A 26035-nucleotide genomic window follows, 5' to 3' on the forward strand; every position below is an offset into this window, starting at 1 on the left:
GATACGAAGAAAGTAAATTGGAAAAAGAAAACACTACATGGCAAGCACCCGTATCATCTAACGCAGCCACACATCGATCAAGACGCATCCAACACATGGCTAAGAAAAGGCAATATATACAGTGAGACGGAAGGATTCATGACTGCAATACAGGTTCAAACAATAAACAACAGATATTACAGCAAGCATATTATTAAAGATCCCAATACCACAACAGATAAATGCAGACTTTGCAAACAACAAATAGAAACAGTAGATCACATCACAAGCGGATGTACAATACTAGCAAATACAGAATACCCCAGAAGACATGACAATGTAGCAAAAATAATACATCAACAGCTTGCCTTACAACATAAACTTATAAAACATGTTCCCACATACAAGTATGCACCACAAAATGTACTGGAGAACGATGAATACAAATTATACTGGAACAGAACCATTATAACAGATAAAACAACACCACATAACAAACCTGACATCATACTCACCAATAAAAAGAAGAAATTAACACAACTAATCGAAATATCCATACCCAATACAACAAATATACAAAAGAAAACAGGAGAAAAAATTGAAAAATACATCCAACTGGCTGAGGAAGTCAAGGACATGTGGCATCAGGATAAAGTTGACATTATACCAATTATACTATCAACTACAGGAGTCATACCACACAATATCCACCAGTACATCAATGCAATACAGCTACATCCAAACTTACATATACAACTACAGAAATCTGTAATTATTGACACTTGAACAATTACCCGAAAGTTCCTAAATGCAATGTAACATATACCGTACAGTTAAAAGGAAGTCACGCTTAATCAAGGTCCGCGTCACCTTCCATTTTTAACCAGACATAATGTCTGAGACAAGAAAGAAATAATAATAATAATAATAATAATATTCTGTGGAGTGCTACAGTAACCTTAAGTAGTTACTGTTGTTTCGTGCTGTCAATTAGTTCATTTATATGTTTCGAAGTGAGTAATGACGCAAATCTGTAATTATTGATACTTGAACAATTACCCGAAAGTTCCTAAATGCAATGTAACATATACCGTACAGTTAAAAGGAAGTCACGCTTAATCAAGGTCCGCGTCACCTTCCATTTTTAACCAGACATAATGTCTGAGACAAGAAAGAAATAATAATAATAATAATAATAATATTCTGTGGAGTGCTACAGTAACCTTAAGTAGTTACTGTTGTTTCGTGCTGTCAATTAGTTCATTTATATGTTTCGAAGTGAGTAATGACGCAATTTATGGTCTACTGCAAGAACTATCTACAATCTAGAGAACACATTTAAACAAATATTTAGTGTTTATTACGTGTATGTCTAAATTTTCCCGTCATGGTAGAAAGCGCAAAGTGAGTGACCTATGTAAGTAATCTGTAATCCCCATCGCATAGCGTCAGGCATTAATGCTAGTAATTGAGGAGGAGTAATTATTGAGAATAACTAAATATTCATAACTTATATAATTAATATTATCATTTAAAAGTAATTTCTTGATAAACAGCTCCTTTTTGTTTTCACCCTTCAGAAAATTTCATTTTATACCTCAGTGGGTAATTGGCTCCAGGTTGAGAACTACTAGTTCATAGGATAATTACTAAGCAGCGTACGTTAGCCGCCGGGGTTCACATACTGAAATATATAGGAAAATTCATTAATTTTTTTCTCGTTTTCTATATGTTCTACAGTATAATACAGAAAATAGTTCTCATACCTCAAAGATAATCTGATGATGTCTAATTGCACCCCGTAGTTTGCTACTAAGTCTCTGAAGGACAGTGCAATATAATGAGTGTTATTTTGTCAGAAATAAACATTACTAAATCGTCTAGAAACACTGTAAAGTGTCTTCAGATACTCGCATTGCCTTTATAGAAATGAGTGTTCCTGATTGAAAGAAAGCAGCTTTGGAATTATGGTAACGCACAATAACTTTTGGTAGCTAAGTGCAGTAACTTCTGTTCTCAGTTTTAAGTGACTTTATCAACTGAAAGCAGTAGGGGCGAATTTTTCGCGAATTAAAACTAAAACGAAAATTCTGACTAGCAAATGTTAAAAAAATGCATGGAGACAAATCATTCAAAAATTTGCAGCACAAAACGCAGTTGACTGCGAGTAGCGTTGCAGTATCTACGAAGGGCATGATGTGAACAATGAACCGCCAAGCAAAAACAGTGCAACGAGAAACCCACCGTCTCCTGAAACTGAGGCGCTGAGTGTGCAGACTCGGAGGGAGCACAGCGCAGCTGCCTTCCGCAGAGACGACGGTGGGAACGAACAAAACTCAGGCATTTACAAACTGAGGAGAAGCGCTACGATGGAAATTATCAAATCTAATCGGGATTTTAGGCATCAGCTGTTGAACAGAAACGGCGGAGATTTCTGCAGCAGAGCAGGTTACAGCCATGGGGTCGAATAAAATATTAGCCATGAGGATCTGGTCCCCTAAGGAGGGAGAGGTTGTTTACTGGAGTTGCACCAGAAACTAGCACTTGTGTCCGACGCGTCTCGCGGATAGAGTGCATCTGATACTCTTGCTGGTGGTCCGTTCGTCGTATGGGACGTAATGCTCCGGGACCACCTTGGTGCTGTAAGATGTGAGTGTGTTATGTGCTAGTTCCGGGTTTCAGTACACTTTACTTCTGTTAACGTCCATAACAATAGAAAAACCGAAATACACTGGACGGTTTCTCACTATAGTTACGAACACGGAACTGTAATGACTCGACGCACTACGACAAGAAAATAGCTGAGTCCTAGATCAGCGTCTCTGCGTGTATCGCAGGGATATCCAAGACAATGGGCTGCTATTTACAGGTCCTGCGTATGCCCATAAGCACACACCGGAATTCAAAGGTACATCCGAGAGGCTATTTGTGGATACTGGCTAGGGGTTAATTCGTACATGTTGCATTGCACACCCTGAATTGGACACTTGTGACCATCTGGTTAAATTGTCTGGCTGATGGCAAGTTTATGAAATACAAAGTTAATGTAACGTATAATAACAGTAATAATAATATTAGGGACTAAATCAAAGACCCATAAATGATGTAGGCCACACAGTTGCGATTTGGTTAGAATAATGTTTGGTTCAAATATTCTGAGCACTATGGGACTTAACATCTGAGGTCATCAGTCCCCTAGAACTTTGAACTACTTAAACCTAACTAACCTAAAGACATCACACACATCCATGCCCGAGGCAGGATTCGAACCTGCGACCGTAGTGGTCGCGCGGTTCCAGACTGAAGCGCCTAGAACCGCTCGGCCACACCGGCCGGAGAATAATGTTTATTCGGAAGGCAAACTAATGGCGAAAGTGGTCGTATTTAGAATTACTATTACACTCGAGCGCATATCCATTTGACACAGTTCGATCATTCACTGTCTCATCGTGAATTAAAAGTCCAACACTCCACCTTGTTAACTACGCGAAAAGGTATTCACACGAGGCGCACGGCTGCTCACCGCTCAGAGACTAAGTCCCGTGATACCACACAACACGACATTTTCTAAGTCGTTTCACTTCCTAGCTACGTAAATACCGACCGTCCGCTTTCGCGTCTGCGTCGGAACTCTACCCTTTGGTGTCTCCAGCCGAACTGTCCGCTTTCGCGTCTGCAACCGCACTGTCCTCTGTACCTCCCCGGCTGCATTTCAGCGTGCCGAATGTCCTCGCGCAACTGACTAGCGCAGTTCCCATTCCTGAAGCCGTCCATCTGATTGAATACAGCTTATTCTACATTATTTTACATTTTAACATATTTAAATAATCAAAGCTTGATTACTTTCACATTCTAAATAAAGTAACAATAAGTACAATTTTCTTCGTAGCTTTGAATGCCACAGCCAGTAGCCTTGCACCAATGCGCTTTCTGATAAATAAATAAAGAACAAAAGTAACTATTATGCACTAAACTCTACAACAAATATTCTAATAACTAATGATTCAATAAGGTGTCATGCTGCCATCGTTCAATGTGTTTTGTGTAGAGGAAATGATCTGATGCTTAACTGTAAATACTGATAACTTAAATTTACTGTATCTTTTAAACAAAGAAAGTTACAGAGTTGATATTTAAACGTTTGTCCTTTTTAATGATGCGCTTCTATATGAAATGTCGATCGTTAGGATCGACCAAAGCGTTCAGATTTTAGCATTCAGGTCTTTGTAACAAAACTTGTTAATTTCACTTTAACAGTAAATCCTAAACTATTATAGATATGATCAATATTCAACTTTTATTGGGATCACCAAGAAAATTAATGGAGGATGGCAGATTAAAATTACTGCGGCTTGATTCCCTGCACTACTCCAAAAAATGTTCAAATGAGTGTGAAATCTTAAGGGACTTAACTGCTAAGGTCATTAGTCCCTAAGCTTACACACTACTTAACCTAAATTATCCTAAGGACAAACACAAACACCCATGCCCGAGGGAGAACTCGAATCTCCACAGGGACCACCGCACTACTACAGAATTAAATCGTTTTCATAAATGTTTCCTTTTATGGCCGATCTTAGGTCCGCTATATTTAACACTACTGCGTCTCCTTGGCCACAAAAGCCTTCTCCTGAGTTTCTGTACGACGTAAGTTCTCGTCTATGTCAGTCGCACACTACAGTGCTTAGGTCTCAATACACAACAGACGCCTGTCAATTCCCCCATCTCGTGGTGAAACTGCGCCATTTGTGGCAATCGGTCCTGGACGACAGGGTTCATTTCACAGTTCCTGTTGGCTGACTCTTTCGGCCATATATTTAAATGAGAACGCAATGCTAGTAACTCACAAAGTGTATATTTTTAAACTGCCTTGCCCCAGTGACACGTGTTGTACTAAAGGCCCTACTAATTTTATTGGCTGAAAATAATGGTTTCCGCTATACAATCAAAGTAAGGCAAATTTTAAATCCTAGTCTATGGCTGGTTAAGTTAGACGCGAAGTTTCTCCCCTGAGTGCTGGGTAAAGCTTGTTTATTAAATCAACTGCGCTGAAGGTACTGCAATGCAATTAAACTGATAAGATGCACTAGAGAAACAGCATTCCAGTAAAATAGTCGATATGGGTAGTGTAAGATGCTATGTTATTAATAACGAATTCTAAAGGCTACGTTTTTTTAATTTTTGCTATAGTACGGAGAACAATAGTGAGCTTCCATTCTAACAAGTACAGCATTACACAGCAGCAGCAGTAGCGGCACTGTCGAGCAGAGCCCCTCTGTTAGAACCACCCAACCACAAACTCCCGCTCGTTACTCACTGACTGGCTGTCGTTTTATGGCCGAAGCTTCACAAACGTCCATTTCGACATACGGTTGCCTGGAAAACTTTGCTTGACTCGATGTCCCCTAGCTGGCTCTGAGTTTGTCTTTAGCTTGTTTTCCTCTACACTGTGTAGGATCATTCCATATCAAGTGCACCAGTTTTACGAATCATTCCCAACTGACCGTCTCAAAGCTGATTGAATTTTCATACACATATTCGCTATAGAATAAAACTACACTCCTGGAAATGGAAAAAAGAACACATTGACACCGGTGTGTCAGACCCACCATACTTGCTCCGGACACTGCGAGAGGGCTGTACAAGCAATGATCACACGCACGGCACAGCGGACACACCAGGAACCGCGGTGTTGGCCGTCGAATGGCGCTAGTTGCGCAGCATTTGTACACCGCCGCCGTCAGTGTCAGCCAGTTTGCCGTGGCATACGGAGCTCCATCGCAGTCTTCAACACTGGTAGCATGCCGCGACAGCGTGGACGTGAACCGTATGTGCAGTTGACGGACTTTGAGCGAGGGCGTATAGTGGGCATGTGGGAGGCCGGGTGGACGTACCGCCGAATTGCTCAACACGTGGGGCGTGAGGTCTCCACAGTACATCGATGTTGTCGCCAGTGGTCGGCGGAAGGTGCACGTGCCCGTCGACCTGGGACCGGACCGCAGCGACGCACGGATGCACGCCAAGACCGTAGGATTCTACGCAGTGCCGTAGGGGATCGCACCGCCACTTCCCAGCAAATTAGGGACACTGTTGCTCCTGGGGTATCGGCGAGGACCATTCGCAACCGTCTCCATGAAGCTGGGCTACGGTCCCGCACACCGTTAGGCCGTCTTCCGCTCACGCCCCAACATCGTGCAGCCCGCCTCCAGTGGTGTCGCGACAGGCGTGAATGGAGGGACGAATGGAGACGTGTCGTCTTCAGCGATGAGAGTCGCTTCTGCCTTGGTACCAATGATGGTCGTATGCGTGTTTGGCGCCGTGCAGGTGAGCGCCACAATCAGGACTGCATACGACCGAGGCACACAGGGCCAACACCCGGCATCATGGTGTGGGGAGCGATCTCCTACACTGGCCGTACACCACTGGTGATCGTCGAGGGGACACTGAATAGTGCACGGTACATCCAAACCGTCATCGAACCCATCGTTCTACCATTCCTAGACCGGCAAGGGAACTTGCTGTTCCAACAGGACAATGCACGTCCGCATGTGTCCCGTGCCACCCAACGTGCTCTAGAAGGTGTAAGTCAACTACCCTGGCCAGCAAGATCTCCGGATCTGTCCCCCATTGAGCATGTTTGGGACTGGATGAAGCGTCGTCTCACGCGGTCTGCACGTCCAGCACGAACGCTGGTCCAACTGAGGCGCCAGGTGGAAATGGCACGGCAAGCCGTTCCACAGGACTACATCCAGCATCTCTACGATCGTCTCCATGGGAGAATAGCAGCCTGCATTGCTGCGAAAGGTGGATATACACTGTACTAATGCCGACATTGTGCATGCTCTGTTGCCTGTGTCTATGTGCCTGTGGTTCTGTCAGTGTGATCATGTGATGTATCTGACCCCAGGAATGTGTCAATAAAGTTTCCCCTTCCTGGGACAATGAATTCACGGTGTTCTTATTTCAATTTCCAGGAGTGTAGATTGCGCAGAGTTGGAGCTCAAGACATAAAACACTCAAGGTTTTAGAAAGCTTTCTGTAGAGCGTTGCATAATGTCATGCGAGGTCCCCGGCAGTTTTAGCGAAATCTAAAATGGCTTAAAATTGAAGCTTGTAATAATCTAGAGGAGACAGATCAGATGCGCAACTATTTTGTGATCTTCACACTGTTAAACTTCCACAAATTTTGTGCTACATGAGGTCATCGTAGAAATGGTGTTAACCATCACGAAAAAGGAAACGCTGTGATAAATGAGAATTGCCTGCGGATAACAATGTAATGCAGCTTTGTTACGCAATTGGAAATGTAACGTGATGTAACTGCTCTCCTTGCGTCTTGACGACGCCGAGCAGCTATCTCTGGTTGGAAGAATCAAGCTTTGTTGGTAGGACTGAGTTATCAGGCCACAGATGTGATCAGCATATAGGGTTTTAAAAAGAAGTATTCCATATCTTGAGAGATGTTAGTAAGGATCAAAGCAGCACACAAATGTCCTGCACACATGGAATCTTAAATGCATACCTTAAGAGCTATGAGCACATACTTAGCTACTGCGAAATACATCTCTTCTACTGCAAGTACTTTGCCATTAAGAACTACCTAGAGTATGCAGTAAAAAGTGAGGTTACATTCCTCTGTTATTGTTCATAGGTCCAGACTGCAACCAAGGAGGTATAACAAAGCGTTATGGCGCTACACACTTATGTAGGTTGCTTTGAAGCCGACGCCTCCATATTGCATTGCTCAAAACATTAGCAGACTGCTGATTACGATTGCTTCTTATGTTTCCTTGCTGTCATGTGCACGCAACACCTGTTTTGAATAGAAAGTATTACAGTGCTTTCGTGAGTAACATAGTGTCAGGGCCGGCCGAAGTGGCCGTGCGGTTAAAGGCGCTGCAGTCTGGAACCGCAAGACCGCTACGGTCGCAGGTTCGAATCCTGCCTCGGGCATGGATGTTTGTGATGTCCTTAGGTTAGTTAGGTTTAACTAGTTCTAAGTTCTAGGGGACTAATGACCTCAGCAGTTGAGTCCCATAGTGCTCAGAGCCATTTGAACCATAGTGTCAGGAAGGTACTTTCAGATATTTTTCTGGACTTAAATGCGTATTCGATCCAGTAATAGGAGGCATTTCGCCTTATTAATGTATTCTTCTCTTTGTAATACGTTTAGAATAAAAATGAAGAGAAGTACTTGATATGAAAAGGCTGCTTCCGTAATTAAGGCAGATTGGCGAAACTAATGTTCGGTCTATGTCCTCTTCCCAAAAGAGCTGAGAACATATTTTGTTAAGTTTGGTCGGTTTCTAATCTTTCCTCCTCACAGAGTTTACCCAGAGAGTTTTGGGAGTTGTATTGAAAGGAAATCCAAGGTTAAATGACTAACATCACTGCAGTAACAGGAAACAGTACAACCCAAAGTCATGCATATTAAATAAAATATCGCTTGAACGGGAGCACTTACAAACGAAATTTCATTCCTTTACACTTTATGCTATAATCAAAATGGTTATTACAACAGAAAATAACGCAAGCTAGCATTTTTGATCAAAACACTAACAGCAGAATCTAATATTTGGGGCAACTAAAATGGTGAACGTCGGCTTCAAGTTGTGACATCATGACTACTCTCCTTTTTGTACCTCCATGAATATAGTAAACACCTGTTTGTACTGCTCCGGTAAATCGTATTCATAGTTCTGGAAAAGCGCACCGCACACGCTACTTCTAATGGAATGAGTTTGTGTTTTGATAAGTTTGTTGACTGCTTTAACGTTGTGGTTTTGTCTTTGCACTTAGCATAATAACGGAAGCTTATTATTCCACACGGGAAACGGCAAACATGATCTATTATGGTCTGTCAAATGGTTGTATACTACCCCGTTTCTTTTTGGGAGTGAGTGAAATGAAGTTGTTGCTGTGATAATTGAAACCAAATTCTGGTTTTATTTTTTCGTCAATACGGTTTGATACTTCACTGAAAATCAGTTTCACAGTCAGCTAAGCAGTGATTGGTTCACTTACCTTTCCTATTGCTGCATCATCCCAACGATTCACTGAACACAAGTTGCTTGCAGCCTCTCCTTTTTCTCGCCGTATGAGCACCGTCTACGTAAAAAGTGTTTTAACCTTCAAATTTTTTTCTGGTCAAATTTTTTTCTGGTCAAATTTTTTTCTGGTGAAAACGCATGTACACTGATTTCATATTGTGTGTCCAAATCATTTCTGCTGTCCTAGGAAACAAAATGGTTCAAATGGCTCTGAGCCCTATGGGACTTAACATCTGTGGTCATCGGTCCCCTAGAACTTAGAACTACTTCAACCTAACTAACCTAAGGACATCACACACATCCATGCCCGAGGCAGGATTCGAACCTGCGGCCGGAGCGGTCACGCGGTTCCAGACTGAAACGCCTTTAACCGCACGGCCACACCGGCCGGCTCCTAGGAAACACAACAGTAATACACTCCTGGAAATTGAAATAAGAACACCGTGAATTCATTGTCCCAGGAAGGGGAAACTTTATTGACACATTCCTGGGGTCAGATACATCACATGATCACACTGACAGAACCACAGGCACATAGACACAGGCAACAGAGCATGCACAATGTCGGAACTAGTACAGTGTATATCCACCTTTCGCAGCAATGCAGGCTGCTATTCTCCCATGGAGACGATCGTAGAGATGCTGGATGTAGTCCTGTGGAACGGCTTGCCATGCCATTTCCACCTGGCGCCTCAGTTGGACCAGCGTTCGTGCTGGACGTGCAGGCCGCGTGAGACGACGCTTCATCCAGTCCCAAACATGCTCAATGGGGGACAGATCCGGAGATCTTGCTGGCCAGGGTAGTTGACTTACACCTTCTAGAGCACGTTGGGTGGCACGGGATACATGCGGACGTGCATTGTCCTGTTGGAACAGCAAGTTCCCTTGCCGGTCTAGGAATGGTAGAACGATGGGTTCGATGACGGTTTGGATGTACCGTGCACTATTCAGTGTCCCCTCGACGATCACCAGTGGTGTACGGCCAGTGTAGGAGATCGCTCCCCACACCATGATGCCGGGTGTTGGCCCTGTGTGCCTCGGTCGTATGCAGTCCTGATTGTGGCGCTCACCTGCACGGCGCCAAACACGCATACGACCATCATTGGCACCAAGGCAGAAGCGACTCTCATCGCTGAAGACGACACGTCTCCATTCGTCCCTCCATTCACGCCTGTCGCGACACCACTGGAGGCGGGCTGCACGATGTTGGGGCGTGAGCGGAAGACGGCCTAACGGTGTGCGGGACCGTAGCCCAGCTTCATGGAGACGGTTGCGAATGGTCCTCGCCGATACCCCAGGACCAACAGTGTCTCTAATTTGCTGAGAAGTGGCGGTGCGGTCCCCTACGGCACTGCTTAGGATCCTACGGTCTTGGCGTGCATCCGTGCGTCGCTGCGGTCCGGTCCCAGGTCGACGGGCACGTGCTCCTTCCGCCGACCACTCGCGACAACATCGATGTACTGTGGAGACCTCACGCCCCACGTGTTGAGCAATTCGGCGGTACGTCCACCCGGCCTCCCGCATGCCCACTATACGCCCTCGCTCAAAGTCCGTCAACTGCACATACGGTTCACGTCCACGCTGTCGCGGCATGCTACCAGTGTTAAAGACCGCGATGGAGCTCCGTATGCCACGGCAAACTGGCTGACACTGACGGCGGCGGTGCACAAATGCTGCGCAGCTAGCGCCATTCGACGGCCAACACCACGGTTCCTGGTGTGTCCGCTGTGCCGTGCGTGTGATCATTGCTTGTACAGCCCTCTCGCAGTGTCCGGAGCAAGTATGGTGGGTCTGACACACCGGTGTCAATGTGTTCTTTTTTCCATTTCCAGGAGTGTATTTTACTGGGTCAGTTGCTTTTGGGTTAGCTATGTCTGCCATCGAAGAACCTTAGTGATCCACCGCTATCGTTGGAACGTAACCAATCAAGCGAATTTTTCGACATGGAGACAGGTTCCTTCCACCTCTAGACAGACATGCTACTAAGTCGCGTATTTTCAATCAAAACCACAGGTATATATGCCAGTTTTTATGTGAACTGCAGGAAATATGAAATTTAACATGTTGCCCTCCGGAATTTGTCTCTCTAACACACTCAATGTTTACTTGTAGCTTCAAGATCAATAATAGCACATGGAAACCCAGCAACAACACACACAACGTCCGCCTCATCGAGAGAAAATATTTTCTCACGAGCAATTACAATTTCACACAGGAATAATGTAACTGCATGTCACATAGTGTACTACTTAGGAAATAATCAAGTACAATAACATTAAATATTCACTGTTTAGTTTTCGCTTTGTTCATAACAAGTCAGCTTCTTATCAAAAACCTGTCACAAGTGACGGCAGCACACATATATTAGGATTTAGTGTACATAAATATTAACTTTCACCCAGTATGTTTCTGTCAGCGGTTCTACGCTGTTTGCATGAAACTGGTAACACTAAATGATTTTAGCCTTCTGGATTGATACTGACAAATAAGTCTTTATTTAATATAATAATAATCTGTACAGGAGTATTCTACAAACTACTTAGTTTACATATGAAAACATACTGAAATACATTTAAGTGTCTCTTCGACACATTTATTTCCCAGTGTTCCTGTGTAGGAGATCTTAGACCAAACAAAGGTAATCACACTGTATCAAACACTTGGCTGTGAGAACAGAAACACGTGGTTGACACGTTCCTGCCTCACAGACACGTAATTTGTAGGCGCTCAGACCAACATTTACACAGCGCAATGAGCGCCATAGTCCTTTCAGTCTTTGGTCGCCGTCCATTTGTACTGAACTTGGGCGACATGCACCCAGTAGGTGGTTCACGCATCCCTAACAAATCACAACCTGTGCTCTCAGTTCCACGACATCTGCGTCGTAAGTAGCACTTTCGCCGGATATTGGCGCCACGAGTGTGGACGTCACATTTTGTCAAACAGTACTGCATTTTTTTGTAACACAAATGACACGGAAAAAGTAAACCAGCAATAGAATTCAATTACAACAGACGCCAGTAAATTGAATTAACCCTAAAATTTCTTGTAATTCCTGTTGTTTATTTTGTTCTGTAAGACAGGTATAAAATCACGAGTTGAAATAGTGCATATTATTTTTGTATAACGAAACACATCTGCATCTGATTTGCTGCGTGAAGTGAAGGTAGAGTTTCATGTGTTTTTATCTGAACATTCCTGGATCTGACATATAATTACGAAGTTTTAATTCTTCAAGGTCAGTCCGTAAGTTATGCCATTCTTTAATGCAGCACCCTACAGCCATCAAGATTAGTATTTGTCGTTATGAAGTTCTAAAACGTTATAATCTCCCACATAAGTGTGACATATGACAAGCTGACTTCCATGTAAATTAACTGTATGGTTAGATTAAGATAACAACAACACCGATCGTGATGGAGAAAACAAATTTTGTTGTTAACCAAGATATGCGTAGGATTGGAAGTTTAGTGTGTCCACTGACCATAGTTTCATGGAGATTCTCAATAGTAAGACTGAAACAGCTGCTGCATTAGATGCAACAAGCGTTTATCATATTTTCTCTAGCCTGTTATATGTGCCAGCCTCAGAGACATCAGAGGACATATGACTGTGGATAGATGAAAAATGAAGTAGACTTCCAATACATAGAACTTGGCAACCAGTGAAATAATAAAGCATAGTGATTTCGGCAATAAACAGAAGAGATGTGCATTTCTGCAGTGGCACATTATAATGAAGATTAGTAGGGTCAACATACTGATGGACGGACATTAATTGTATTACTAAACAAAGCCAACTGTGAACCTGGCCATCGATTGAACTAAGGTAGTCGCATGACAAGGTACAGCCACGTTCCAGATCGAAGAAGCACACATTACAACTTTGCAGTGGAAGCACATAAAGTGGTCGAGAAAAATGTCTTTCCGGACAGTCACAACAGGTTACTACAGCCGTTATTAAGTTACTGATGTCGGGAAGAAGAAAAAAGTGACATTTCAAGCGAAAAAAGCGATGGAAGAAGATTGCAAAATTTTAGGTTCAAGCCCGAAAAAGTTCTCACTGTCCAAAGCCTCTTGGCAATAGAGATGAATGTGTTACTACCTAGCGTCTTCTGTGGTATTATTAACAGTAGAAAGAAAGGCAATGTTGCGAAAAATTTGCATGCAGAACTTTACTATAATGCTGGCAAAGAAATTGGGAAAAGTTGTTCTCTTTATGGGATTTGGTTTTAAAAGGTCTTAGAATAAGCGAATCATCACGCAAGTGAATGAAACAACACAATTTCAAAAGGGCCATACTGTATTACTAATACATTGTTATGAAAAAATGAAGTATCAGAAATAAAGGCAGCAGTCGTTTTACAGACGGAATCTTACATGTCAGTGGGAACAAATGTCAATGTGCACTAAGAGTGTCAGCAAACAATACTGTTTTATTTTTATAATACCCAAGGAATTGGTGTATCGCCATGTAGTGTGTGACAACAATGCACTGGCAGGAATGCTAGACACTGTTACTTCCTCACCTCTTTGAGGTCGTAATTTCACTTTGCTGACTAATAGCTAGTCGTCAACATCATATTATTTTTGGAAGTGGGAATGATATAGAACATAAGCTTCCCCCCTCTAAATGTCATCATGTCATTATACAGCAATAGTGACTTGGGAATAAATATAGAAATGTTGAGGCGAGACTTGGGTACTCGCTGGCGGTTATCCGGTATAGAGAAAGTCTGGGAGCCCTACGCCATTTGTGACCTTGCTGTGCTGCCCCTGGAGAGCCGGGCGCTAGGTCCGGCGCGGCGTCCTTTCCAGGTGCTCGTGTGCTCGGCGCCGCCGCGGCTCTGGAGCGTGTATCACTTCTGGCTGGGGTGTTATCTCTGGCTCTTGCTGCTCCAGATGGGGTAGAATCTTTGGCGACTCTGGCTGGGGTAGAATCTTTGGCGGCTCCGGCTGGGGTAGAATCTTTGGCGGCTCACGCAGCCGTCGCCTGTCCTCCATGCACTGGCGATAGCGGCTGCCACCCGTCCAGCCGCAGTGTGCTCCGTGAGTGGAGGAACCGGGCTGCCTCATGCAGATGGCGTGCTCCCCCTGGCAGTCCGGGCCCTCCTCAGGCCCCAGGAACGATGTCCACCACTGGCAGGTGTCGCTGTCCGTCGGTGTGCTCTGGGCGCCTAATCGGACCTGTGGGAACCAGCAAGTAACACAGTTGCAGTTGGAGTTCATTGTCAGACAGCGAACGATGAGGAAGGATGTAGCACACTAACATCACCTAATATAGCCCCCAACCTTCAAAATGGCCACACTTTGGCGAGAATGAGTCTATAAGTTTCTTCATGTCTGAAAAGCCCAGCTGAAGTATTTGATCACTTAGAACTACCACATTACGGGGATGCCGATTGTTACATTTCACCCACATAATTCCAGATATTTTCCGTCGGTTTGAGTTCGGTGATATAGCGGGACAGTCGAAATGCGATAGGGCACCTCAGTACTCATCAATCTAGCATCGTGTACTTGCAGCCCTGTGACCAGCTGTTGTCATCCTGGAAGATGTGAGTGTCCACAGCATACTCGTAATGGAAGTGTAGAAGAAAGGGCAACACTGTCACTGAGAATATTGATATAAGCGTCATGGATCGCGTCCATGGCAGCCTGAATGATTTGGCCTACTCCCATTGTATCTGAGAACCGTCTCCACCCTGAACTTCAGCATCCACACACTGCAGGTTAAACGTCTCTCTGGACTGCCGCTGCACTCACCGCGTTGGATTATTTAAAAAGTGATAATACTGCGACTCTTCAGACCACAACACTCCCCTCCATAGTACTGCTCTCCAGTTTGTGTGTCGTTTTCGCCATTTAAGACGTGCAACTTTATCTGCCACAGCGTCCATTGCATGTAGTACTCCTCACAATTGTTCTTTGTAAACTGGTTAAGATGGACATGCATCCACTGTCTGCAGCAATTTCTGTGGGGTTTGAAATATATTTTCATTGACAAGGTGTGATACTCGTCTCAACGTGTTGTCAGTTGTGACTTTTTACGGCTTCTGTTCTTACACGGCTGGAAGTGACAGATCATTCCTCGTAGGCTACTGGATATTTCGCGTTGATACATTAACGAATCGGGCAGTTTCATTCACGGTGCGGTCACGGACAAGTTCAAACAACATTACTCTTTTCCGACATTCTGCCACGTTTCGACATTGACCCAACATACTGTGCCGGCTCCACATAACCGATTACCACGTACACACAACTGCACTATCACAAGTTACGTCAGAGCTGGAGCACAATATAATCTCCTGGTATCAGCTCCTCATTGTCTACAGTGTTCCAAAGCGACTCGTTTTTAAGGGGTGCCTAATATTTTGTCTGATGGGCTTAAAGGTACACTCCGCGAGTTCCATGGCGCATTAATATCGAAACATACTGGACGGCAGTGGAATGGGATGTCACTATCAGATTGAGATGTGTTCATACTAGACAAAAAGTCAACAGAACTTGACTGCCCTGAGATCACTACTGAATCCGTGAAGGTGAGGCTACGACAGGCTGTGCTTGACACACAAAATGTCGGGATGCATCAGAATTAAAGAACTAGCTAAAACAGCAGAATTTATTAATGGCATAGAGCAAAATTGATAACTGATGTTCTAGACCAATGTTGTATGGCAGATTTTCCACAACGCTGAGAAGTGAAGCCGGCGTGTGTGGCCGAGCGGTTCTAGGCGCTACAGTCTGGAACCGCGCGACCGCTACGGTCGCAGGTTCGAATCCTGCCTCGGGCATGGATGTGTGTGCTGTCCTTAGGTTAGTTAGGTTTAAGTAGTTCTACGTTCTAGGGGACTGATGACCTCAGATGTTAAGCCCCATAGTGCTCAGAGCCATTTGAACCATTTTGACAAGTGAACGAATCTATGAGGCACCTTCAGCTTTTTTTCCCGCGCCAACGCCAATCATAGTCAACAACGAAACGAGAATGCCTATAACTTGAGTAATATTTACTGCTTGCCTAAATATATAATTCTATGGTTATTTTGTGTTGCATAAGCGACAACAGAGAGAACAGAGACATGTGAGATTCCGCGTCGCTGGATCTACCCAAATAACAGGAATATCTACGGCGAGAACTAGTATACTGTCCAAGTCGACAACATGAAATGGGCACTGTTACTTGAACCCGGCATAACCTTGTTTGTTTGTTGTTTGTGTATACCTTGAAACTTTAGTATTACTCTTACTTGCCTTGTTTTCATGCAAGTATATATTATTAATAGAAACGGTGAGTCTTGTTACTGCTACAGATGCAAATCGAAATACGTCACAGAAGGAAAACTTACTTTTCGCAGGTAACTAACACAAAAATCTACTAAGAAGTGCGTTATGTGCTGAAAATGTCAACACCCAGTGTAATAAAAAATTAGTACAGTAGATGTAATTTACTTGACTGCTTGGCCAAGAGCTAGATAAATTCGGTAGTGTGCTGCCATGCGATCCATTGCATGTGTACACATTTCGAGCATATGTACACATGTTCACCGGCAGAATATATACACAGGATATCTCTCGAAAGAGCAGTCAAGCCCATTTTCTCTAGCGTTTCGGTAGATATTTGCAGTTTAGTTTCTGCAATCTGTAGCTGGAGTCAGCACTGAGAACTGCTGTTCTGGTTCAAAATGGTTCAAATGGCTCTGAGCACAATGGGACTTAACTTCTAAGGTCATCAGTCCCCTAGAACTTAGAACTACTTAAACCTAACTAACCTAAGGACATCACACACATCCATGTACGAGGCAGGATTCTAACCTGCGACCGAAGCGGTCGCGCGATTCCGGACTGTAGTGCCTAGAACCGCTCGGCCACTTCGGCCGGCTGCTGTTCTGGCATAGATGGGAAAGCACTTGAATGATCATTTGAACGGAATGTAGAGTGTCTTGAAACGAGGTTATAAGATGAATATAATTAAAAGAAAGTAAAGAGTGATGGAGTTTAGTCGAATCAGCTCACGTGATTCTGATGTAATTAGAGTATGAAATGACACACTGATAGTATTAGACCAATTGAAATACCTTCTAAATGTATTTGGAGTGTATAAATGAAACATAGAAGATAAACAACATAGACAGGCGGAGAAGAGAATTTTCAAATGTAGAGCTACATAAAAATGCTTAAGATTGGGTGGATAGATGGGATAATTAATGAAAAAGTACTGAAACGCATTAGGGACACAGGAGGTATTGGGGAACTTCACTAAAAGAAGCGATAGGCTTGTATGACGCACTATCGGCACCAGTGAATACTTAATTTGGTAATGAAAGGAAGTGGGATGGAGAAGGTAAAAATTGTATACAGACAGCACAGTTTGAATGCAGTAAGCATCTTCAAATAGAAGTAGGGTGCAGTAGTTACGCAGATAGGTTTATAATTTCACAAAATTACATGGAAAGCTACTTGAAACCAAATTTGGACATGACTAAAACTACAGCAGCACATTTTGAATCTGTATCTACACTCTGAAGTTGTGAGGAAACCTGGTCCTATGTAAAACTGGTAAATGGGGTCTAATACTTCATTCCAGTCACATATTAACCAGTCTGGTGTGGCAGTTTAAATTAGCAAAATAAAAGCATAAGTTTTAAATGTCACGTTCAAGAAATGGTTGACATAGGAGAGCCGTACAAACATAGCGTCGTTTGAGCATCAAACAGACTCCCATGTGGACGACATAGTAATTAGCATCCCTGCTGTAGGGACATAGTTGAAGGAGTAGAAAACAAACAAGTCACCAGGTCCGGACGAAATCCCAATTCGGTTTTTCGAAGAATGCTCTACGGCACTGGCAAAAAAAGGATCTGCAAAATTACAGACCAAAACCACTTATATCAGTTTGCTGCAGAATCCTTGAACATATTTTCAGTTCGAGCATATAAATTTTCTTGCGGCCGGCAATCTTATGTCCACGAATCAACATCGGTTTTGACAGTATCACTCGTGCGAAACTCGGCTTGCCCTTTTCTCACATGATGTACTGCGAACTGTGGGTGAAGGACAGTAGGCAAATTCCAATTTTTCTACATTTCCGGGTAGCGTTTGACACGGTGCCCCATTGCGGGCTGTTAAAGAAAGTACGAACTTATGGAAAATATTCACAGATATGTGAGTGGCTCAAAGACTTCTTACGTAATAGAAACCAGCTTGTTGTCATCGACGGCGAGTGTTCAGTAGAGACAAGGGATTCGTCAAGAGTGCCCCAGGGCAGTGTGAGAGCACTTCATTAATGATTTGACGGACAGGGTGGGCAGCAATCTACGATTGTTTGCTGATGATGCCATGGAGTATAGTAAGGTGTCGAAGTTTGCCATTTGGTGTGATGAAAGGCAGGTAGCCCTAATTAGGAAAAATGTAAGTTAATGCGGATGAGTTGAAAGAACAAACCTTAATGTTCGGGTACAGTATTACTAGACTTCCATTTGACGCAGTCAAGTCATTTAAATATCTGGGCGTAACGTTGGAAAGCGATACGAGGTGGAACAAGCGTGTTAAAACTGTGGTAGGGAAGGCAAATGGATGACTTCAGTTTATTGGGAGAATTTTAGAAAAGAGTGGTTCACCTGTAAAGGAGTCCGCGTATAGGACGCTGGTGCGATCTGTTCTTGAGTACTGCTCGAGTGTTTGGTATCCGTACCAGGTCGAATTGAATGAAGACATCGAATCAATACAGAGGAGGGCTGCTAGATTTGTTAGCGGTAATTTCCAATAAAACTTCAGAGTTACGGAGATGCTTCAGGAGCTCAAATGGGAATCCCTGGAGGGAAGGCGACATTCTTCTTGAAGAACGCTATTGAGAAAATTTAGGGACCCAGCATTTGAAACTGACTGCAGAACGATTTTGTTGCCTCCAACAAACATTACGCGTAAGGACCATGAAGACAAGATACAAGAAATTAGGGTTCATACGGAGACAAATAGATAGTCATTTTTCCCTAGTTCTATTTGCGAGTGGAATAGAAACGGAAATAACTGTTAGTGGTACAGGGTACAAAAATGTTCAAATGTGTGTGAAACCTTACGGGAATTAACTGCTAAGGTCATCGGTTCCTAAGCTTACACACTAGGAGACCTAAATTATCCTAAGGACAAACACACACACCCATGTCCGAGAGAGGACTCGAACCTCCGCCGGGACCAGCCGCACAGTCCATGACTGCAGCGCCTGAGACCGCTCGGCTAATCCCGCGCGGCGGTACAGGGTACCCTCCACCATGTGCCGTAAAGTGGCTTGAGGACTATTCACGTAGAGGTAGAAACCTCCCTGTGGAACTATTCTTTGATTTTCTTTTAACAAGGAACGTTCGAAGACGACATTCAGTCTCTCAGCTTTGTCTTGGTATTGCCGTTATTTAGCTGGCGGCTACATGCAGACGCTGGAGATCCTCTTTTCTGTCGCCATAAAAAGCAACGGATGCCACAAAGTGCGCACTGAAAGCAAAACCACGCAAATGCTGGCGGATCTGGAAAAGGAACTGCGTCGCTGCCAAGTGTAAACAGTAGCCCGACAAAGGCGAGGTGCCCACTTGTCGCCCGAGAAAGTCTGGCCTCCCGAAAAGTAAAACGGCCCATTCATTATTTACGGCACAATTAGCGCCCGCCTTGCCGAAAGGTCGACTGCTGTGATCGATATTCCGTCGAGTTAATTAAGCACGCGTTCACGCTTAATTGGGCTGCCGGCTTCCAGAGCGCCTGCGGGCCTTGTACCGGGGCCGAAGCAACGCCGAACCGGCTATAAAGACCCCGCGACAAAGTGGCGCCCTAATACAAACAAATCCATCTCGTCGACCTGACGGCCACGTTCGTCTTCAGAGATAGTGGCGTGGCGTGTGAAACTGACAACTGCCTCTTCGCTGCACAATGTTTACAGTATCTTGCCGCCTTCCCCCTCGACAAAATATTTCAGTCTTAAAAACTGTGTCAGAAACCACTATATTTTACGGTGTTCCATTTTAGTTTCGAATATCATGGTGCCATAAATAATTCAGTCAGACAGAAAGAGCTGTTGAACGAAAAGGATAGTACACTACTGGCCATTAAAATTGCTACACCAAGAAGAAATGCAGATGATAAACGGGTATTCATTGGACAAATATATTATACTAGAACTGACATGTGATTACATTTTCACGCAAATTGAGTGCACAGATCCAGAGAAATCAGTACCCAGAAAAAACCACCTCTGGCCGTAATAACGGCCTTGATACGCCTGGGCATTGAGTCAAACAGAGCTTGGATGGCGTGTGCAGGTAAAGCTGCCCATGCAGCTTCAACACGATACCACAGTTCATCAAGAGTGGTGACTGGCGTATTGTGACGAGCCAGTTGCTCGCTCACCATTGACTAGACGTTTTCAATTTGTGAGAGATCTGGAGAATGTGCTGGCCAGGGCAGCAGTCGAACATTTTCTCTATCCAGAAAGACCCGTACAGGACCTTCGACATGCGGTCGTGCATTATCCTCCTGAAATGCAGTGTTTCGCAGGGATCGAATGGAGGGTAGAGCCACGGGTCGTAACACATGTGAAATGTAACGTCCACTGTTCAAAGTGCCGTCAATGCGAACAAGATGTGACTGAGACGTGTAACCAATGGCACCCCATACCATCACGCCGGGAGATACACCAGTATGGCGATGACGAATACAAGCTTCCAATGTGCGTTCACCGCGATGTCGCCAAACACGGTTGCGACCATCATGATGCTATAAACAGAACCTGGATTCATCCGAAAAAATGACGTTTTGCCATTCGTGAACCCAGGTTCGTCGTTGAGTACACCATCGCAGGCGATCCTGTCTGTGATGCAGCGTCAAGGGTAACCGGAGCCATGGTCTCCGAGCTGATAGTCCATGCGGCTGCAAACGTCGTCGAACTGTTCGTGCAGACGGTTGTTGTCTTGCAAACGTCCCCATCTGTTGACTCAGGGATCGAGGCGTGGCTGCACGATCCGTTACAGCCATGCTGATTCGATGCTTGTCATCTCGACTGCTAGTGATACGAGGCCGTATTACCCTCCTGAACCCACCGATTCCATATTCTGCTAACAGTCATTGGATCTCGACCAATGCGGGCGGCAATGTCGCGATACGATAAACCGCAATCGCGATAAGCTACAATCCGACCTTTATCAAAGTCGGAAACGTGATGGTACGCATTTCTTCTCCTTACACGAGGCATCACAACAACGTTTCACCAGGCAACGCCGGTCAACTGCTATTTGTGTGTCAGAAATCGGTTGGAAACTTTCCTCAAGTCAGCACGTTGTAGGTGTGGCCACCGTCGCCAACCTTGTGTGAATCCTCTGAAAAGTCAATCATTTGCATATCACAGCATCTTCTTCCTGTCGGTTAAATTTCGCGTCTTTAGCTCGTTATCTTCGTGGTGTAGCAATTTTAATGGCCAGTACTGTATGTTTTAAAGAGGTTGCGAGACCTGCATCCGTAAAATTAATTTACTTGTAATGAAATGCAGTCTAATTAAATCAGGCGATGCTGAGCGAACTACGAACATCGCGGAATACTCTCGCTTCAGCCCCTATAGTTTCATGACGTTCCGATAGGTGACATTGCTATACGTAGCCTTATAAATGGCTTATTAACGGAGGTGCGTGCGTTGCTAGCAGAGAGCTGTCATTGAGTTTGTTTTCGCGGAAAACCAGAGCATCGTAGATATCCGTAGGTGCTTGCAGAAAGTCTGAGGAGACCTGGTAGTGAAAAAAAGCACGGTGAGTCGTGCGGCGAAGCGTGTGTCATCATATCAGGAACGTTGCGCATACCTGTCCGATCTCTCGCGCGCCGGTCGGCCGCACACAGCCCTCTCTCCTGCAGTATTGGAACGTGCGGACACTCTCATTCAGCGAGTTCGTTCCCACAAAAATGCAGACGAATTTCTCCTTCTCCATGACAACGCAAGACCTCACGCAAATCTGTGGACCCGAGAGGAACTCACAAATCTTCATTGGACTGTCCTTCCGTATCTCCTACCTTCCGACTTCTATCTGTTTGGCGCAATGAAGGATGCAATCCGCGGGAAGCCGTACTGGATGATCAGGAGGATACTGGTGCTGCAACATGTTGTGTCCGACGTCAACTTGTAGAGCGGTACCATGCAGGCATACAGGTCCTCACCGTAAGGTGGCGTAAGGCCGTCGCGTTGAACGGCGTTTATGTTGAAAAAGAGAATCTTGTACCCAAAAGAGGGGGGAGTAATGTGATATATTGGAATCCTGAATAAAACCAACTGGCTTTAAAAAAATAAAAAAAAATTAAAAAAATGTTGCATTACTTATTGAACACCCCTTGTAGTACAGGAAATAAGACACAAAAATAAGTAGATTAGTTTTGCTTCTTGGCCAGTAAAATAATTGATGATGGCCGAAGAGCAAAGAATATGATATGTAGACAGGCAAAATGAGAAAAGCGGTTCTCAAGAAATTTGTTAACATGAAACTTAAATTTAAGATTTAGGAAGTCTACTCTGAAGGTATTTGTCTTGAGCGTTGCTTTATCCAGAAGGCAAACGCAAACGATAAAAAGTTCTGACAAGAGGGTGATTGAAGATTTTGTAATGTGGTGCTACAGAAGAATGGTGATGCTTAGATAGGTACATCGAATAACTAACGTGGAGGTACCGAGTCGAACTGGGGAGGGTAAATATCGTAAAGGGAGACCAAGGCTTGAATGCAGTAAGCTGATTCACACACACTGTAGATTGCAATAATTATGTGGAGATGAAGAGATCTGTGCGGGACAAGTTAGCGTGGGGACCTGCATCTACGAGTCTTCGGGGTGAAGATCACAACAGCAACAAATAACAGAGAACAGAATGTTGAAATTTCTAGGATATTTCTCTTCTGAACACACAGCATCAATATACTAAGGGCGTTCAATAAGTGGTGCAACACATTTTTTTCTGAAAGCAGGTTGGTGTTATTCAGGATTACAATCCACCGTATTATTCCCCATTGTCTTCGCAACAAAACCCAATTTTTTCAACATGAGCTCCCCTCAATCCGACGGCCTTATGCCACCTTAGTGAGAGGGTCTGTATGCCCGCATAGTACTACTCTGTTGGTTGATGTTGCAGCCATCGTCTTGTTGTATAAGTAACCTCCGCATCATACATGCACTACGTCCTACGGAGTGCATCCTTCATTGGCCCAAACAGATGGAAGTCGGAAGGTGCGTGATCCGCACTGTAGGATAGATGAGGAATAAGAGTTCACTTAAGTTCTGTGAGTTCCTCTCGGGTGTGCACACTTCACTGAGGCCTTGCGGTTGTCATGGACAAGCAGAAATTCTTTTGCATTTTTGCAGCGATGAACACATTGCGGAAGTCACAGCTTTGTGTGGTCAGCCTGCGCGCAGGAGATAGGACAGATATGCGCGACCTTTTTGCGATGATGATAGACACCTCGCACAACGACTGGGCAAGCTTTTGTTCACTGGCAGGTCTCCGTAGACATTCTGCAAGCGCCTATGAATATGTGCGACACTCTGGTTTCCCGCCAAAAGAAACTCAATGAGAGCTCTTTGCTTCGAACGCATCTCCGCTACAGATGCCTATTGGAACATCATGAAACTATAGGGGCTGATGCGAGAATACTCCACGGTGTCCCACACCGAATTCCACGTTTTTTCCATCGAAATTGGACGAGAAAGAAAAAGTCTTGCATTAATTATTGGACGCCATTCGTAGTTTCAACCACGTTTGAGATCACAGCTCCACTTGAAGGAACACACGCTACTAGTACGATGGTGAGTCTCCTTGCATGTATAAACTCCTCCTTCCTTCCTGTGCTGGCAACTGCACCATTTCACTCCATAGATTATGCCGAGTAAGTAACTCCTGAAGTCTTGCGAGAGAAGAATAACTGTACAACCGTAAGTATTAATCATTATATAATGGAAATTAACAAAATCAGCTTACTGAAAAATGCAGGTGACTTCAGCACGAATTTTGTTAAGGTTTTCATCAGAAGACAGCACACCACAAGAAGGAAAAACAAGCGCAATAATCACGATACTAGCAACATTTTTAAAACAGTTGAAGTGATCTGTTTATTTCAGCAACGAATCTCCTCCGAAGCGGACAAGTCTATATTTCCCCGGATGGGCGGAGACAGCAAGTGGACAGAGGGAGCCTTGTTCCAGCAATCCGTGACAATGACGTAAAAGCGGACTCTCAACTGAACGATACTCCCACGTGGGAAAAGCAAAGAAATGTGTTATTTTCATCTACTAGTCAATTTCTGTCACGAGTCAGCGTTTCCAGAAACGCGCAGTGTAGAAAGAATGGTGAATGAGATTTTGTCTGCCGTCCACAACGCTAAAATGCTCACGCATAATGTAATGGCCTCAACGAAGCGGTCACTTAATGGTGGGCGGACATTTATTCTTGGAAGCTGTCGTTAGCTGGAGACGTAGGTCGTAAACGAAATGGATGTTTGCAACAGTCCATTTCAAGATGGAACATAGAGTATCTTCAGGGATGTAAGTTTTCATCAAAAGAGAATAAACAGATAGCGTCTAACCAAGTCTACATATATATTGGAAACAGTAGTTCGTCGAGAAACGGGTGGTCCTCGCATAACAATACATAATAGCCAAATTAAGCCCAGCGACGAGACAAATGTGTGATTTTTATCTGCAGCATTGGTCAGACTGCATACGCTTACGAAGACAAACTATATGGCACGACAGCTTAATTCAGACAAACGGACCCTGACGCATCTCTTTGGACGGGCGGTGTTTTTTAAATCCACCAGCAGCTCACTTCTTATCTTTGAAACTTCATAGACGCTACCCTGCGTACTTTGCTGGACTTGCCCTCGTGGGATCCAAAATATAGCGGGAAACAGCATACGTACAGTCTGTGGTTTTTTTCTACATAAATTTTCAGTTATCTTGGAGTGTCTTTTAATTAGTCACTGTGACAGATGAAAACTGTGTGCCGTGGCAACATTCCAACCAGGTTTCTCGACTTAAGCAAACAGGAGATATATTGTATAACTGAATAAAGGAAGATTGCGATTTAATGTCCCGTCGACGACGAGGTCATTAGAGGCAGAATACAAGTTCGGATTGGGATAAGATGAGGAAGGAAATCGGCAGTGCTCTGTCAACCATACCAGCATTCCCTTTAAGCGATTTACAGAAATCACGTAAAACCTAGACGCAGATGAGTGGAGGGGTGCTTGAACCGCTGTCCTTCCAAACACGAGTCCAGTGGTTTAGCCACTGCATCACTTTGCTCGGTTGGAATGACTGATGCTTCCTGCAGGACTGTGCGACGTTCTTGACTGGCTGTATAGACTGAAAGTTTCCCATGAACGACAAAAATCCGGGTTTGTATCCCGGTCCAGTACATAGTTCCAAGTCATTTAGATGTAGTCTCTTCTGTAATTGCGTTCTGTACACTTAATTCAGCCTATTAAAGAACGTTATATGACAAACCACAGAAAAAAGAGTCATGTTGACACTACATAATTTTTACAACCGCTTTCCTTTTCGCATTGTTACTACGGTCAAATTCCGAGTGGATATGTAATGTGACTGACGTCAAAACAATCTTAGAAGTCGTCGCGAAATACTAACGCATTTAAATAAATGTAACAGTAATTCACGCGTGGCTTTCTTACAGTAATGACCGATGAATTGGTGGTGTTTTCCATCAACTAGAAGATAGGATTTTGGGAGGGACGGTGGGAAAATAGTAGTACTGCGATTTCTCTGCAGGGACTGAAACATGTATGATGATGATGATGATCATGAAGAAGTCCCATACTCGTTGACAGAGCGTAGGGGACGATGCGGGAGACCCGCACCGCCGTACTAGGCAAGGTCCTAGCGGAGGTGGTTTGCCATTGCCTTCCTCCGACCGTAACGGGGACGAATGATGAGAAAGAAAACGACACAACACCACCCAGTCATCTCGAGGCAGGTGAAAAT

At 44.2% G+C, this 26035-nt stretch overlaps 2 protein-coding genes across 4 annotated transcripts in view; one reads left to right on the forward strand and one right to left on the reverse strand.

The window, feature by feature from the left end:
• LOC126412127 (synapsin) overlaps window positions 1-26035 on the forward strand; it is an 861195-nt gene that overhangs the window by 325822 nt on the left and 509338 nt on the right. The window lies entirely within an intron of this gene.
• LOC126412129 (metalloproteinase inhibitor 3) overlaps window positions 11502-26035 on the reverse strand; it is a 332484-nt gene continuing 317950 nt past the window's right edge. For all 3 annotated transcript variants that reach the window (XM_050081569.1, XM_050081571.1, XM_050081570.1), the window contains one exon: window positions 11502-14215. In XM_050081569.1, the coding sequence (XP_049937526.1) occupies window positions 13820-14215 (396 nt within the window). In that variant the 3' untranslated portion in view covers window positions 11502-13819. The remainder of the gene's footprint in view (window positions 14216-26035) is intronic.

This window comes from Schistocerca serialis, chromosome 7 (assembly GCF_023864345.2).
Source record: "Schistocerca serialis cubense isolate TAMUIC-IGC-003099 chromosome 7, iqSchSeri2.2, whole genome shotgun sequence".
Classification (NCBI taxonomy): domain Eukaryota; kingdom Metazoa; phylum Arthropoda; class Insecta; order Orthoptera; family Acrididae; genus Schistocerca; species Schistocerca serialis.